The sequence below is a fragment of the Paramormyrops kingsleyae genome, chromosome 11 (assembly GCF_048594095.1).
Source record: "Paramormyrops kingsleyae isolate MSU_618 chromosome 11, PKINGS_0.4, whole genome shotgun sequence".
Lineage (NCBI taxonomy): Eukaryota > Metazoa > Chordata > Actinopteri > Osteoglossiformes > Mormyridae > Paramormyrops > Paramormyrops kingsleyae.
Genome location: NC_132807.1, coordinates 28,708,305 through 28,726,542, shown reverse-complemented (window position 1 = coordinate 28,726,542; position 18,238 = coordinate 28,708,305). Strand labels below are relative to the sequence as shown.

At 42.9% G+C, this 18,238-nt stretch overlaps 2 protein-coding genes across 2 annotated transcripts; one reads left to right on the top strand and one right to left on the bottom strand.

Annotated features, from left to right (window-relative positions):
• Positions 1–208: 208 nt before the first annotated feature.
• On the top strand, positions 209–2,915 carry LOC111832740 (regulator of G-protein signaling 9-binding protein). The gene has a single exon (XM_023790409.2). It carries the CDS (start codon positions 806–808, stop codon positions 1,529–1,531), a length of 726 nt encoding a protein of 241 aa, XP_023646177.1. The 5' UTR covers positions 209–805; the 3' UTR covers positions 1,532–2,915.
• A 9,458-nt stretch (positions 2,916–12,373) lies between these two features.
• nudt19 (nudix (nucleoside diphosphate linked moiety X)-type motif 19) lies at positions 12,374–17,273 on the bottom strand. Its single transcript, XM_023790400.2, has 3 exons — positions 16,224–17,273; positions 15,272–15,479; positions 12,374–14,732 (listed from the first exon to the last, which is right to left on the bottom strand). The coding sequence occupies exons 1-3, from the start codon at positions 17,004–17,006 to the stop codon at positions 14,476–14,478; spliced, it is 1,248 nt and encodes a 415-aa protein (XP_023646168.1). The 5' UTR covers positions 17,007–17,273; the 3' UTR covers positions 12,374–14,475.
• Between the last annotated feature and the right edge of the window lie 965 nt (positions 17,274–18,238).

Here is an 18,238-nt window from a genome sequence, read left to right as displayed (position 1 = left end):
GAAAGAGCATGACGACCAATTGTCGTAAAGGAAAAACGATGGCGCAAGGCCGTCCAATCAGAACAGAGTGTTGAGTGACAGTTCACATGTTGGGCTAGGTTGAGAGCCGGGCTGCTGAGCGCTTCCCTGCAATGAGCGCATGTGACCACACAGGGCGCTGAGGGGTATTTAAACCTGGACGGCGGCTGGCTGCAAGTGGACAGCTCCCTTCGCTGGGAAGGCTAACCATGCTGCGCGATACGGCTGAAGCGGTCGGAACTAGGCTGCCCTTGCGAATGGAGGGATTTGCTTTGTCCGCCACTGGCTCTACCTTTCCGTGACCACAAATTGAATTTATACATTACTAGTATTAATTATTATATACGTGTTCCAATTTACAAGCATCCAGATGCTTTAATACGCTTAGGTGAGTTTATGAGAGACTAGAAACACCTGTTACTGGACCTGCATATAGATAGTTAAGTTCAGACTTATTTTTTTTGCGCTCAAAGCGCAGATCACTGTTTATTTACTTTGAAGGCTAAAGCTGAAAGCCTTTTACGGAGCTAATTTTCTTCTGGTTTGCTTTGTTGATCTGCTTTATGAAATTGACTGGGAACATGGATGGAAGAGAATCGTCTACAACTACATCGTCTGGGGTATTTGGGCGGATCTGCGGATCCCGTGGAAACTAGAAGCAGACATTACAAAGCTTTAAAATAATATAAATCAGATAACGCGTTTGTTCTTGTGGAAGTCTCATACGAACGTTTTTCTTTATTCTTTATTGTTCGTAATAAACGGAAATCCACGTTGGCGAATAAAAATGGGGAAAGACGAATGTAAAACCATGCTGGATGCCCTGAATAAAGTGACTGCTTGCTACAGGCATTTGGTCATCACCCTCGGGAGCACCGCGGACTCTCAAAACCTGAGAGAGGAGCTGAAGAAGACGCGCAAAAAGGCACAGGAGTTGGCCGTGGCCAACAGGACTAAACTGACGGCTTTGCTGAAGGACAAGAGCATCAGCAAAGAGGAGCGCTCCGAATACGAGAGGCTATGGGTCCTCTTCAGCAGCAACATGGAGCTGCTTGAAGTGGACATGAAGCGATCTTTGGAAATCGGACAGGACTTCCCATTGAGAGTGCCCACCAAGCACCTCATTCAGACGGGGATGAATGGCAGTACTACTACCGTGGCGGCGAGAGCCATGAGCATCCAAAACATGAAATACGACGCGGACAATAACATCGACACGGAGGATCTGAAGGAGCTTGAGACCGAGATCACACAGGTCGGTCAGATGATCGAGGAGATGGAGATGAAAGTCCAAGTGGCGCCCTGGGCGGTGGAAGCCAAACAGGAGGCAGGTGCGGAGCTCAAGTCCACTGCTAGTGTGGGCAACTCCTCCGTGGGTGTCATTTCCATTTGCGAAGAGGAGCCCAAAGAAGTAGAGAGCGATGGAGGCATCATGAAAATATTTGCAGGAATCGTTTTCACTGCGGTTGTGTTAATTGCGGGCATTTTAGGCTACTTAATCATAAACCTCTGAATAAGCCGAACAGACTGTCTTTTCGCTTGGAGATTAGGCCCATTCTAGCAACATCCTGCTTTTTACTAGACAGGCACTGCAATGAAACGGGCTTTGAGAAGTTGGACATCATACGAGATCAGTGCCCATACCGATAGCGAAAAAAAAACAAAATGAGCACAAGTCACCATGTGCATATAATAAACAGATTGTTGTTCCTACATGCTTCTTAGATGCTCGTCAAACTGAAGGCAGGTATAAAACCATTAAAACGTTATCCTAAACGTCTGCTGTCGATCGTTCCAGTCTAGAAATATCTACGTGTAAGGGTATTGACAGAACCAAAATATCGGCCACTTCTGGTCTACAGAAAGCTCTGAGCATCCCAGTATGTCTAGAAGTTGTTCCATGTGAGTGCAATCGGACAATATGTTGTGCATTCAGTGTAAGTGTTTTGTCACAGCAACAACATGTTAGCCTAAAATGACCGCACTGTATGTCGCAATTAGTATCTGTGGTCTTACATGTTCGATGAGGTCTTCAGGTTTTATAGTGATTATTGACAGCCTGTTTCCTTTATTCCTGATGGCTTATGTTGTACTTATATGGATGCATAGATACGATGTTTCGGTTAAAAAAGTTGAGGAGCTGTACAGACTTTTTCCGTTTTAAATAGTGTATATAATGAAGTATATTTAATAGAATAAACAACATTTAATGACAAATCCAGCTGTTTGGGAATTTGATTTGTATAGAGGTTTGGTAGAACCAGTCAAAAATAAAAATGTTTTACTGTGGAGTATTAACATTAAACATGCATGACAAGGTCTTCAACTGTCAGTTTAGGAAATACATTACATCTAGATATAGATTTAACAGATCCGTCTGGCTGCCGTAGACTATATTACTGTCTTTTGTATGCCAGTGTACTGAAGTGCCTAGACATGGGACTGGGCGGTGAATCTGGCAGCTGATGAACTATGAGAGGAAGACAATCTTCCTTTTTCTCTTTGCACTTCTTGTGTTTGATTTTGATATTTCAGTGAGCCAGCATTCATGTGAAAAGATGCACCAAAACGTGCTTTGTGGAAATGCAACGACCTGCATTGCCCTCGTGTAGCTTGTTGTGGGAAAAATCAATTCTGGGGCACTGTAAATCAATTAGGAGGCTGATTTATAGAAACTGAATCTTTACAGAGGCTAGATGCTCTTTGACTGAGACCCCCTTTCCCCCTGGCATATATATCACGTAGAGAAGACTGAACCTCGCTTATGGTTTCTAGTTGCTGGAAGACACATTTAAAAAGTGCACTTAAAAGTAGACTGAGCTTCAGAGGTCTCTGTGTGCTTTGCCTCGTAATGTGATTATGTGCTAGACTTTCTAATGTTGTCTCAGGAGCGACTTTGTTTGGAACACCGGGGGGGGGGGGGGGGAGGGACTGGGCAGGACTGCTGCATTCCAGGGCATACACTGGGCAGATTGGCAGCAAGGGAGGGTACTGGATTAGAGAAGGCGTAGTGAGAAGGACCACAGAAACAGGAGAAGGGTTTTGAGGAATTAATTGAATAACTTGTAACTGGCCTCATTAAGGCTGCAGTGTGTTGGCATCTTGTCCTGGACAGAACCCAGTCTCAAAAGTTTTTAAGAAACGACTCAAGACTCATTTATTTAGATTAACTTAATGTGTATATTTTTCATTATTTATTTGTACTATTATTATAATTATTCTCTTTTTCACTACTTTTCTTCTTATTGATTCTAGCTTGTATTTTATTCTTTCAGTCTGTATTATTTTTCAACCTGCTATTACTATTTTACTTCTACTGTCTCTTTTTATTTTTCTTCTATACAGTAAATGTACATTACAAATACATTACAAATTACAAATACATTACAAATACAATTTCTTCTTCTTCTCATTATTATTATTATTAATAATAATAATAATAATAATAATAGTAGTAGTAATAATAATAATAGTAGGAGTCGTGTTTCCTGCCTTTCGTACACAGCTTCCGGGATCGGCCCTGGACCCCTGCGACCCTCCACTTGACAAGCAGATATAGAAAATGGGTGGATGGATTGATCTCATTAAGCGATTTGGCTGTGTTAGTGGCTTGATAAATTCCAGAACTTCTTTCCAACTTTTAAAAATCTGCACCTAAATCCTGTTTAAAAAAAAAAAACAGCTAAAAAAATCTTAACTTCTACATTAAGGATGATTAACAGGCTTGCAAACCACTGGGATTCTGCTAAACTGGGCCTCAAGTTAAGGAAGGCTGGGGTAGGCAAACCTGCATCCTGCTCAGTTCGTATGCAGTCTTGGAATCCGCTTGTGTTTTAAAACCTTCCAGGGCTGCGCTGCAGCAATGCTATTCACTCGCTATTATGTTACCTGGTCAGCATAAGCATCATGACAACAGCCATAGAAAGTGATGCCCTTAAAGTGTAGTAATGTGAACAAAAACAGCAAGTGTGCTCTGTGTAGTCAACCTGCATGTAATGTTACAACTGAAGAGACAAGGCATAGACCACAAGCACCATCAATATTTAAATCAAAGTAGGATGTCCATGTTTGTGCACACGTTTCAGCCACCTTGAATCATTTATAAGGGGATGGGGGAGGCAGAGAAGCTGGGGGGGGGGGGGCGGTGTCCCGCCTTATAAGGCACAGGTGGTAAATGACAGTGAAGATTGCTATGGGTGGTTCAGATGCCAGTATCCATACAGCAATTGAAGCTTATATTTAAGATGGAGTCTTATTACAGAACTGAATACAGATGAGGTTAGAACACATTCATTCAGATCTTTGTCTCAAGGATTTAAGAGCATTATAATCAGGGAGAACCCATTTTGAGGTGCCGAAGGAGGCGTGTGTGGATCCTGGTACGGCATTGCGGGGTAGCAGAGCCGACGCAAGCGGGATCTCACGCATCTGACATCAGCGGGCAGAGCCGGCAGCACATTTTCAGCTGGGTTGGTATGGCTACCATCCACAGCCTCAGCAGATGGCACCAATCAACACGCAGAGAAATTTCCACTCCCCCACAGATGGGATCGGGTGGGGGTGCTAAGGAGACTGACGCAGGACACTGTGAACTGTGTGAGGAGAGGATCTCTCAAGTGGAGTTTGAACAAACACCACCATAGACAAAGCTCATACATTTTGTTACATGGCTTATGTAATGTTATAGGGATCTCTTGTTAAATCTATCTGTATAAACTACAAAAAAATTCTTAAAATAGTTTTGGTATGGCAGAATTTCTGCTTCCTAACTTGATTTTTCTAGTGACATTAAAACATAAAAATTTTGTGTAGGCTTTGGCTCTTATAAATCTGGAAAGATCTGAATGGTCTAAGTAGGTTATTGAGCTTGATAGGTTTGTTGCACTATAAGAAAGGCTTTTGAAGGTGTAGTCAGTGTTGCAGCACCCCCTGCTGACAGAAATCCTGCTCATATCACAGGCAAGGTCCATAGCAATAGAGGGCAGTTGTTTTGTGTGACATGACACGGGCGTGTGTGTGGGGTGACCGGGTGCAGCTCCCCCGGAGGGCAAACACAGAACTGCACATGAAGGTATGTGCGTAAAAACTGCAGGATCTCTGTGTCTCAGATCTTCAAATGTCTAACAGGAGGATACCGGTGGGAGCAAAGGACACTAATATGGCGGGGCGGACCTCCGCAAAAGCCACAACCACAGCAGATGTTATAAAAGTATAGACCTCATAACACCCCAGATGTACATTTACCTATATACAGATCTTTATGTATAAAGTTATATTGGTAACCATACAGACTAAGACATGTACTTCAATCTATATAGACATGTTTTTATATAACGGTATATTGGTTACCATAGCCATCAGATATGTACATTTACCTGTATTAATAATGTGTAATAAAGGTTTCATATGTAACTGTGTCATCACATATTCATAGTTATGTGAAATGTAAGCTATTTTATTTTTCTAAGCCCATGTCTGTGGAGGTGGGGCTTGGCTCAGAAGGTTTGGTTGCTGTACCTGGGAGCTGATACTATCCAGTTCAAATCCTAGCGTTGGCAGAACGGCTGCTTCTGCTTTTTGGACAAAAGCATTGTCTAAATAAATAAAATGTCAGATGGACAGTCTTCCAAACGATAGTTCTCAGCTATCTTTAGTATTTGACGGAAATATATTTCTGCAGTGATTCTTCTGACAGGTGCATGAGGAAAATACGCTTAGCACTGTCCATTGGGGTTGTCTTAATGCAGTACAGTGACCTCCATACGCAGAACCTACCAAGAAACATACGTGTTTCATAATCACTTTGACTGCACACTCTGTCACACACACAGTCCACCAGGACCCCATGTGGATTCCACCCCCCCCCCCCCCCCCCCACCCACCCACTGGAAAACAAAAAAAGTATGACCATTAATAAATAATGCACTGGAGCTGCATAAGTATGTAGCCAGTGGTTACGGTGGTGATTAAGGATGCCGACTCATTAAGATTGCTGGCTGCTTGTACCCTTGAGAACAGTACTTCATTCCTCCAGTAAAATATCCATCTTTATTAATGGGATAAATTTGTAAGCCCCTTTGGGTAAAAATACCAGCCCTCACAAGCAGATTTAAAAACATTAATGAATAGTTTGTCTAACTGGCTCTAATTAGAGAGGCCTCCTACGTTGGTTATTTTAAGCACGCAGTCAAAGCGGGTGCACATAACGGCTCAGCGTACTTAGGTCAGTAAATGCAGCTTAAACGGCCATTTTCAGCTGCGATGCAGTGGACACTGCAAATCTAGCTCAGCAAAAACGTTATGCACATCTCTGTCAGGAAAAGAGTGGTATGCTTGAGCCCCCCCCCCCCCCCATAAAACTCCTCCCACTGATCTCATCATTTGCTCCCAGAGTGCACTTCTCCACCGCAGCGAGATGCCCGCTGTTGGTGCTGATTGCGCTCTCCTCTTCTCATGGAGGATGCAGTTACACACTTAGGCTTTCCATATGCACACAGTACACGTTCCATTTAAAGGAATGGAAGGTAAGTAGTAATGTTGCTGGGGATTTGAATCCTGCCTCCACACATTTCTACTTGCATTCCAAAGATGTACAGAGTAATTGGTGCCCCCCCGTACAGTTGTCGTACAGTTGTATATCAGTATTCGTCATTATCATAGCATTTTAAGGTCTGTTGAATCAAATTAAACCAATGTTTCTCAGCCCATTCGTCAGGGACCGCCAGTCAGACCACGTTTTTGCACCTACCAGGAGCTGGGAGGGAGCAAAAAACGTGGACCGGGTTGGGAAACACTGAAGTAGACTGTGCAGCAGCAGGACATCGCAGTCAGCTTCACTGAGGGATTCTCATACAGTATGACACGTCAATTAATTTATACTATGTTACTATGTCAACTATTCCAAAGTGTGCAGTTGTATGTTATGTTTACACAAATACTTCCAAAATACCAAAAACATAAAGGTGTTAAAAGCTGCTCTGTGCTGCTTCTGAAGCTGATCATATGAAATGTTATAGAGAAGATGATTATCGCTTTTCAGAAATAGTTGGAAAAAGATTTCATCATTGATCCTCCTTTTACTGATAGCAGATAATGTTTTACCTTTTATTTTTGGTATATTTCAACAGAAAAATGTTATAATAAAGTCTTTCTAGATTAATCTTATCACTGAATGAAACTGTAGCTGCATGCAGACATTACTCATGCCTCTGGTGATTTTGCTGCTGGTTGTTCTGTAACCATGACAGCACTGCAGAGATGAGATTTCATGGTTTCAGCTCACCTCTCAGTCAGTGAGCATTTCCCCACCTATCAGTGATTCACAGAAACTGCCTCCAGTGTCTTTGTACTGTAGCTCACCAGCCTGCAACAATGACCTTTGACCCTACACTTCCTGCCCTTGTCCTCTTCTAGAAAACCCACAAGCATTACAAACAGCAGATTCCCCCTCTTACTAGAATCCCAGAATTCAGGTTACCCAGTTTTCTTGTTTTAATCACATTAATTAATTTAATTCTTTATTATAAAATACTGTGCAGGCTGGAATAAGTGAAGAATTACAATGTTCAGATCAGTTTGGGAGATTTATGTAAATATAATGGGAAGTAAATACTGAAGCTTTACCAATGAAACACCAAAGATTCCCCAAGTGAGTAAATGAAATGAGTTTTGAAAACAAAAGACACAAGCTTTAGAAAGAGCTAATGGTGGGATGTACTGTAACCAACCAGCCCTGAATGTGTGAGACTATAGTGCTACTTATAGAGTCGACTGTTTAGGAAAAAAACACAAAAAAGCTGAAAAAATAATAAAAATCTAAAACATCTGGAACCTGAGTAAACTGCCCAAGACTAAACAACCACTGCAAGCAAACATGTGACTTTCCAAACCGAGGCCATCGTAGGGTCGACTCCCCAAGCACATATATGATATATTGTACTTATACAACTGCCAGAAGGTTCAGATCTGAATGGGGGGACTGTATAGATGTACTCCTCAGTAAGGAACTGACCACATTCTGTGCCAGTTAATTTGTTACATAAGAATCAATTAAAGACCCAAGACTATCATTAGGGTAGGTGTCATTCAGATAATGAATTCTCAGAAAGTTATAACCTACTGCCTCTGTGACCAAAATTAGTCACGCATGTTAAATCCCTAAAGGGTGTTAGAGGTTGGGCAGCCAGAGTGCTTGTATAAAACTGCTGTTCAGAGTGCAGCCACCTGTGTCACAAAGCATATCTATGAGCTCAATGTCCAGCCCAGCTGCAAATAAGACTCTGCTGGCTAAACCCACTGGAAAATTCATTTTTTTAATACAAATATTATTTTCTGTATGTTAGTTATTGTTTATATCTAATGCAAGTTCCCCTGGATGTAATGACCACATGATTTAATTGCAAAATTGCTTTGGCAGGTGCTAAGAAATGGTAAACTAGGCATTCAAAATAAGGATGGAACTAACATAATTAGAGCATAGACTATAATATAGGGGCTATATATGCTACAGGTCGATCCCAGCCATGTTTAATGCCTGACCTTTTGCTTTGTTGACACTGATGGTAAATGTAGCCACAGTGAAAGCTGAGGGCGTCTGAAGGGAAAGGCTAGAGTGTTTGGTGTAAGAGGAATCCTGTGGAGTGGAACACCCCCCTACCCCGGCTACAGCCAGGTGGGGTCTTTGCTTTATACAATAACCCTCCAATCTTTCCACTCTTCCCATTTTGAGGATGTCACCTTTTCAGGGCTCCTGCATCAAACAGAGGAGGTCCTGATGTCCGTTGGTTACGGTGGAGGCGTCCCAAGTATCTGCAGAAGACAAACTGAGATTTTGATGAAATGCAGCCACTCAGTGGCATGTTAATTAGTGCCTGGTTTGAATCAGTCACCATGACCACCAATTTAGCATGAGGTTGACAGCTAAGCACAAAATCTTTGACGATGTTGACACCCGCACTTTCAAGGGTCAAAATAGCTAGATTTTTACTAAGGGACAAAATCAGGAAGCAAGCTTCACTGCACACCAGTCATGAAGGTTAGAAATTATTTTTTGCAGCAGTTACAGTACTGCTTTGCTCATTTCAGTTACAGAGTTAAACCCAGTTAATGGGTTTAACCTTTTATGCTGGTAAAAGTGAGGACTTGTTGTTGTGAACCAGGCCATATATGGCATATACATTAAAATAAAAGCATTTTTTGTTTTTATTCTTAACATTTTTTGTCTGTCAGTTGAATGAAACCTGCACTTTCACAGTTAAGAATACAGCACATCTGCAATACGATTCTATTTTAAAAATTAGAAGTATATCATTTAAAATCAGTTAGATGCATATTTCTAATGCAAATCTGCTTTTCAGTTTAATATCTTCCAGAGTAAAAATGTATGTGTGTATGTGGGGGTGGGCAGATACAGCCAGTATGTAACCTGACACGCTTGTACAAATGGTTTTTTTCTGTGCGGGGTCAGCCAATCTGCGACTCTCACCGGCCTGCTGCTGTGACAGAAAGCCCAGCGGAGGAAGCCCCCATGGCGCCCCCCGGTGAGGGGGAGGATAACTGCGGTTTAGCGGGGCAGCATCGTGGTTTTGAAGTGCCTTCAGACATGCGGCGAGGCGCCTCATTACCGCGGCTGCCGGGCATGAGGCAGCTGCGATGCGGGAGGTGAATGGCAGGTATGTGAGCACCACAGGGATGCAGCCTGCCAGCGACTGGCAGGGGGGGGGGGCTGTGCCCTTGCACAATGGGCTCCCGGAATCTGCCAGGGTCTCCATGCCCCTCCAACACTCGTGCAAGTAACTAATTAAATTTCAGGTAATACAAATAAATAAATACATATAAGTCCTCATAAAGTAAATTTATGGTTAAAGGGTGTTTAAAGAAAAAACTGCATTCATCAAGTTGGAATTCAAGCTTGAACCAATTATCCCTGGGCTGTTGCATAGATGACTTGGTTAGCTCAAATCCCCAGCAGATCAATTCGATCAACTTTTGTAGGAACGCAGCGAGTAGTTATGCAGTGAGTAGTTATGCAGTGGTGTACAATACAAAGCCACCAGCCACCAAAGTAACATTTTACTGTTGTATCCACAAGAGGCCATAATATTAAGGGTCATATCTGTTAAAGAAATGACATCAGAAGAGTTTATCTACTGACAAATAATTGACCACTGTAAGGAATCTGAGAATTTCTGGTCAAAAAAATGGGTCTTGTATGTTCCTTTGGACAAATAAAATATTCTGCTAAATAAAATAAATATAACAGAAATGTGAATTTAAAATGATGCACTCCATTTTCTTCACATAACACTGTGACATATGAAAGGTTATCTGGCACTAAAAAATATAATTTTGAAATATTTCACATTTTCCTGACACTTTTAGCCAGAATGACTATATTTTACCTCCAGCACAGCGAAGTGAAGGTCTTTCAAAAGGCAAACCTTCACATGACAAAGAGATGCGGCGGAAAATATAACAGGAACACCTAAGAATGTATTAGCATTAAGTCCTGAGGTGTGTATAATGGGTTATAAGGCCATTCTTCAAAAGGTTATGCCTCTGGTACTCAGGGATCAAGGAAAGAGAAATCTGCACTCTGTTCTTCAACTTGGTGTTGAGGAAATGTAAACTTGTGTATAGGAATATGTATCTGCGCAGAACAGTGTCTGCACCATAGTACGCATCTGATCCTGTAAAACAGCTTCCAGTTCCTTGACTGTTATACATCGACGCAGAGTAAACATCAGACCTAATGACTCACATGAGACGGCTGCCCTTACGATTACGGATCCCCCACTATGTTTACGTTGACAACAGACACTGTGATTTGAAGGCATCTCTTGGTTTATTCCAAACATAAACCCATTTAGATATAGGGAAAAACGTAAGACCATCATTATTGCACAGGAATCCACATTTTGTGATCCTTATACCAGTTTACGTCTTTGTGCTTTGGCCTTGAATACAAACACCCCTGTGAAGCTGTTAATTGGCATTCTGCCTAATCTAACTCACCTTTGTAGCTATAATGGTGATTCAGTTACAGTAAAGTTTAATTTCATGTGGATTTTCCATTGTTTTGTCCGCCACCTGTATATAACAACAGAGTGATTCAGGTTATTATTTGAAAATAGAATTCTTTAGAACAAAGAGGTATTGTGGTGGATAAGAAAGCGGAAGGTGACCCATTTGTGCTCAGTCCATCGGCACCCCCTGTTGTGCACAGTCCATCGGCACCCCCTGTTGTGCACAGTCCATCGGCACCGCCTGTTGTGCACAGTCCATCGGCACCGCCTGTTGTGCACAGTCCATCGGCACCCCCTGTTGTGCACAGTCCAGTAAAGTTTAATGAGCCATTTCACAGTGCCTCATGGGGGCGGTTGTCACCTCCCCCTTCCAGGGCTGTGTCCCCATCTTCGTGTGTTTGTGCTTGCATATTGTCTGCTCATTTTCATATTGGTTTTCTCCCACAGAGCAAGGAGGTGCTGTCATGGTGACCGAAACCTGCCTTGACTATGTGACGCAAATCCCTGCTTGATCCTGAAGAAAAAGAGAAGGATGGAACGGTACAAATCGCTGTCATGGAAACACAGTGATGCTTTGCAAAAATCTCCCAGATGTGGAATAAAACTAAAATAAATGTAACCTTTCATTTCTTGTGAAAGGTCCCTTAAAAACAATGCATTAAACAGGCCTGCAAATGCACAATTTAATGCTTCAGCTAATCTGCATGTCTGCACCCCAGGCAGCGCATGCACTGCTGTGTACGTGTGCTGATGTCATGCACTCACTGACCTTTTCCTTCTCACTTTCCCTGGCTTCCTGTCCTCCCCCATTGATCTCCTCCCTTCCTCTATCTCTCTCACTTCTTCCTCCCACATAAAGAGACTAAAATATAGCCCAGGGTCTCAGGTTCAGAAGGTCCTGCCAAAACTGTCTTGCCCAGGGGCTCCTTCAGCTCCGGCAGACCAGCACAGTCAACCAGGCACTTCATCAGCCTCTCTTTCCTTTTCTTTTTTGGATAAGGAAATCTGGGTTATTATACAAATAAACTTTGATTTAGTTTTTGAACTGGTGCATTTGAATGTTCTTAATAGCACATTTAAAACTTCAGGAATTATACAGTTTTACAAAATGGCAATTCTTAGGGTTATTCATTTTTTTATATTGCACATCAATTGATTGTTCAATATCTGAAATTTCAGAGAAGAATCAGGACAAAATCTTCTCTTTCCAGATGCTTTTTTGCACATCCAAACCTTGTTGTTTGAAAGTGGCCAGGATGTGACCCTCTCATTTCTTCACCTCCATCTGATTAATCCAGTCTAAATGACTGTAAATCATTTGCTTTCTCACCTTGAGTTGTAGATCTTTTTAATGATGTCATTCTTTCATGTAAACATCAACACAATACCACTGAAATTGCAGGTTATTGTGTAAAGATGAAACACCTATTTACACTTTTTATAATTATACTGCATTCCTAGTAATGGTGGTCATGGTGACTGATCCAAACCAGGTACTCTTGAGACAATTAAGCTCTTTGTAAAGCACCAAATATCATACATGATATGGACAAAAGTATTGTGACATCGGCCATTACACCTACAGGAACTTTTATGACATCCCATTCTAAATCCATTGGCACCAATATGGAGTTGGTCCCTCCTTTGCACCTATAACAGCTGCCACTCTTCTGGGAAGGCTTTCTACAAGACCTTGGAGTGTGTCTGTGGGAATTTTTGACAGTTTATCGCGAAGAGCATTTGTGAGGTCAGGCACTGATGTTGGATGTGAAGGTCTGACTTACAATCTCTTTTCTAGTTCATCCCAAAAGGGTTCAGTGGGGTTGCGATCAGGGCTCTGTGCAGGCCAGTCAGCCATGGAAGCCCATTCCATGAAGCTCAGTTTTTGTGCTGCGGTTCATGGCAGAAGTAGTTTGGAACTCTGCAGATACTGAGTCAACAGAGCGTCGGTGACTTTTACATGGTACACAGCACTTGGCGACCCTGCTCTGTTACTTCACGTGGTCTTTCAGTTTCTTGTTGTTCCCAAACACTTCCACTTTGCAATAATAATACAGTTGACTGTGGAATTAGCAGTGAAGAAATTTCACAAAGTGACTTATTGCAAAGGTGGCATCCAATTACAGTACTAGGAACAAACAGTGCTTACACTGGTATGGGGAGATAGTCTTTGCTGACCACTCTTGAATTCACTGAGCTCTTCAGAACAACCCATTCTTTAGTGATGGCCAAATGAAGCTTCACAAACCACTTGCTGTATTTCCTGACCCCACTAGATGGTGCTCTCTGTTCAAAAACAAGGGCTCAAAGCATGTCCCAAAGAGAATCAAGATCACCATCTAGTGGTGCAAAAAAATGCAGCACATGGTTCATGATGACCTTCATTTAGCGATAACTACCATTCTTTCATGGATGTTTGCAAGCCTAACTGCATGGCTAGGTGCTTGATTTTATAACCCTTTGGCAATGGGTCTGAATGAAACACCTGAATTCAATAATTAGAAGGTATGTCCCAATACTTTTGTCCAAATTGTGTATTTAAATATTTGTATTTAGGTTTAATTATGAGTAAACATGTGTTTCCCTTGAAGTAATCTTTCCCCATGAACAAATAGTGGCAATAGTAGAACAAATTTTAAGGAACAGATTAGGTTACTGAAGGGACAAGTTTATAAGTTCATTGTATAAACAGAGCACAGAAAAGTGCACTTTTGATGTGTGTACACAGTGTTATTAATACAAATTCTAAATCCCACACAAGCAGATCTAATGCCTGGCCAGTTAAAAATCATTACCGAAATTCTATAAACATTTCATTAGAAGTGAAATATCACTTAGGGAATAGGTTGCAGTATGTTCTTCATTTTGATCAGACGGATGAAAAGCCATGGATTTTTGTGCTCATTCAGGTCTCATAAATGCCCCCAAGTCCAATCAGAAGCCCAGGTGAGAGGATGCAGTTCATTGATCCAAAGGTCCAGGAAATTTTCAGTGTCTGATGCTTGTTCCTAAAAACACTCATTTCTAAATTGCAAACATATTAAAAATATATATATCTTTATTTTTACAGCACCCAAACATATTGTCATATTGTGGTGAGAATGCAGAGGTATCTTTTCAATTTGTTCTCAAGTATACTTATGTTACACAAATATCCAGAGCTATTTATATGTATTTATTCCCACACATCCATCATTTAACCATCTATCAGCTAATAATACTACCTACAGGAAACTGCAGGATTATACACGACATGTTCATATATTGATTTTGGCTTCTTATTTACAAATCACAAAACATCCATGTAAAGAGCCTTGGGATGACTCTGTTGTGAAAGGTGCTATATAAAAATAAATTGGATAAATTGAATTTCCCTGATCAAAGAACAGCACAGCGATCCAGCCAAGCTGCCCCTGAAACGAGTAGCTCCAGCTCACAGCCGGGAGGTGCGTGTCGTCAGGGTGGAGCCAGTGGGTTTTGGGGTGGTACCAAAGGAAGGTCCAGGGAGGGGCACCAGATGCTTGTACTTGGGTGTGATGGTGACGAGCACGGCAGCGGAGTGGGGGTCGTGGAGGATGATGCGATGCAGTGCGTCGCCCTCGGCCTGCAGCTCCTCCAACCTCTGCTCTTTGCGCAGGATGATGTCAATCTGCTCTGAGCTGTCTAGGCCATCTGGGTACAGCACATCACCTGACCCCGGGGGGGGGGGCGCACATTTTTATGTTTAAAAAAATGCATCCAGTAATGAAGTTAAAACAGTTCTGGCTGTAATGTATTCATTATTCCCTAGAGATTAAAATAATGTCAAGTGTTTCTATTCTGGATATGTTCTGAACAATGCATCATCACAAAATGAAAAAACTGCCTTGGTAGGGCAAGGGTTCAGTGATCTTATTCAGAAAGGGCCGTTATGTGTGTGGGTTTTCGCTGCAACCCTTTAATAACATTACTAATTAGAGGACTGATTGGCTTTAATGTTCTCACACCTGGGTTTGAACAGCTGACATAAAAGTCATCCCAAAAACCCACATCCACACTGGCTCTTTGCAGATAAGATTGGCCACCCCTGTAATACAGTGCACTTACACAAACCTAGATGGTATAGCCTACTACACCTAGGCTATAAGGCAGTGTTTCCCCAAAACTTAGTGTTTTTGTACTAGGTCTGATTTTGCCACCTCGAAGACCTAACCAAGGCATCGCAGCGCGCCCTGGGCATGCGGCCACACCTGGCAGCAGGGAAACGAGGCAGTCCTTGGACACTAGGCGTATGGGCAGCCAGCGCTCACAGCCCTCCAGTCCCCGAACTGCAGCAAAGCTGTGCAGCTCCTGCAGCCGTGGGAAGCGGCACATGCGGCTTAGGTCGTAGAACTGTGGGGGCGCTATCCAGAACTCCCGGGCCTGATAGCTGTGCAGCACCTCCGAGGGCGTCGACCACTGCGGGGCAGACCGAGAGGGACAGTGAAGCGCCTCTGATTGTTGCCTAAGACTGCTGGGTCAAAACAAACAGTCCTGACATTACTGACTCTCACTCAAGTATAAATAAAGGTGACTACAACACACACGAAAGATTTTTAAAGCAGCACCCATTACTAATAACCAGGGACGCACATGACTGGTACGCATTTGTCGTACAAAGCGATATGCGCAGCAATTTCTTGGTGTATCAACGCAGAGGCACATAAAACAAGAACAAGAAATTACCATTCATACAACAAATCAAGTACGCCTTAGGCATAAAAAGTTTAAATGCACGGTAATTTCTTGTCATAACAGCGCAAAAGCGTACTTGTCTTATTTGCGTTGTCACGTCAAGAAATTGCACGTACTTGCGTATGAGTTACGTGCATCTTAATGCCCACAAGGCTGTATTGGAAGGCATGGGTGGACAACTTCACCAAATTCGATCAACAAGAAGCAACAGAAAGCGGTATACTATCCGCTTCTTTTTTCCCACGGGCATTCTGACATTATACCAATGAGCATGCAACACGGGACTATTTAAGCCTTAACCACAACAACAGAGTAAGTGGTTTTAAGCAAAAACGTGAAAGAGTAAGTGTCACTTCCCATTTTGCCCGGACCATTTCAAGTGACTCCCGTTAAAGGTATATATTTTGTGCTTTTAATCCAGAAAACATGAAGGGCCTACAGGCCCAAGGAGAGAAGCAAACGAGTCACCTTAAAATGCACAATTTCCTTTTCGTCCTGGATTGTCTCAGGGGCTTCTGGCAGGCAGCAGATGAAAAATGCGGTGTCGTACCTCCTCTGCTGCGCGTAGACGCCGCCGGGGGTCAGCCAGTTGCCCCACTCATGTAGGGCCCATATGTTGGGCATGCACCGCAGGGTCTCACACATCCGGATGAAATTGTCAGGATTTTCCATCACCAGCAGCCTCCACCGGGCCAATTCCTGCGTGTCCCAGGGCTGAACGGTCTCCGTCAGCGCCGGCGGGACCTGCTCGCCGGTCCGAACGGCGGACTCCGCCTCTTCCTTCATAGGCACAGCCAGGAGTACGCCGGCTTCCTCGAAGGTCTCCCTAACAGCGCATATCCTGAAAGCCACCTCCCCGGGAATGGGGGAGCCCAGCTCGGACCTGTCGGTGGCGAACATTGGAGGTCTCGTCTCGGGCGGCTGCCTGACGACTCCCAGGCCGAAGTTCGGATAGCGGCGAAACGCCTGGAAGACTCCCTGCCAGTCGGCGGAGAAATCCGACGGATCAACCAAGCCGCCGGGAAAGACGTACGCGTTGGGCATGAAGCCGCTTTTGCTGCTGCGCTTCAGCAACAAGACCTCGTAGTCAAAGGCCGACTTGTGGGGCCACAAGGGTGGGCTGCCAGCCGGTAAAGGCGGCGGGGAGACGGCGCGCATCAAGACTTCATCTCCCGCTGGCCTTCTGCGTCTCACTCCAGCAGCTAAGATGACGGTGGCCGCCTCCTTCCAGTGTTTTAATGCGGTGTTCATCTGGGCTTCACCAACACAGGGACGTCAATCACCCCTCTTGCTAAACTCCGTACAATATTTCAGATGTCACGGGGGATTTGTTTTGACAGAGGAGTTGAACGGAAACACCAAAGACATCCTCCAGATAAGCTCCCCGGACCGATGGAAACACCGATCATGGTGCTGCCACCTACTGACTAGGATGATAAAATACAGGCCGACTGATAATTAACTGAACATGATGTCTTTCCTGGGTGTCTCCTGCCTCGTACTACACGTTTCCGGAGAGGTTCCCGGCTCCCTGCAACCGTGTACTGAATAATGAGTTAGGAGATGGATGAATCATCTTTTTGAGCACAAAAACAGTTGTGCATTATATATTAATTTGCAATTTTTTCAAACACATTATCAATGTCAACTGTAGAGTTATTTGTTGTGCCTTTTAAAAGATGTATTTTAGGCTGGACTGAGAAGCAGCCGTAAATAGTAGGGGCAGTTAACCAGACCCAAAATCCTAAATAAATGTTATGTAAGAGCTAAGTCTGTAAATCTGTACTGTATGAAAAGAAATATTTGTGGGTACAGTAATAGCTTTAAACAAAATATGGCTTTGAACTAGAAAACTAGGATTTGTGAAAATGACATTTGCCCTGAAATTCCCCAAAGGCACAATTATTTAAGCTTAGTGTCACATGGTCACTTGGCACGGTTTCTTTGGAGCCCTGCTCCATTTTCTTCTACAAAGTGGTTTCGCAAAAGCAGTTCATGTTCGAGGATTGAATGTAAGGATGTAATTTTATGCCTTTGCTGCATACGCTGGGATCTCATCTCAAGCATGAGAAGCTGAGAGGTGTTAAATTTAAGGGAGAGAGGGTGAAACGGCACTCCAGAAAGAGACAGCTTCATTGTTTCCCCAGTCACCACTAACAGGGCTCTTTAAGCCACCTATTTATTGTTTTGACCAAACGCTATACTGGGAAGAGGTTAGGAAATCTTATACAGCTAGCCAACGACACAGATCACATTTAATATGCAATTGTATTAAAACATTTTCCGGAATGTTTTGAGCTGACCAGCAATCATTATTTTCTTCAGTTATTATTTGTGATAATGCAGTTCATTCCTCATTTACACTTAAATACATCTGTAAATGGACACAAATAAAAAACAATGATTTACTGCAATACCACCTTGTTTGCAGATTGTACTGGAGAGAGCACTAAAACTTCTCAAACTCTGAGAAAAATGACACA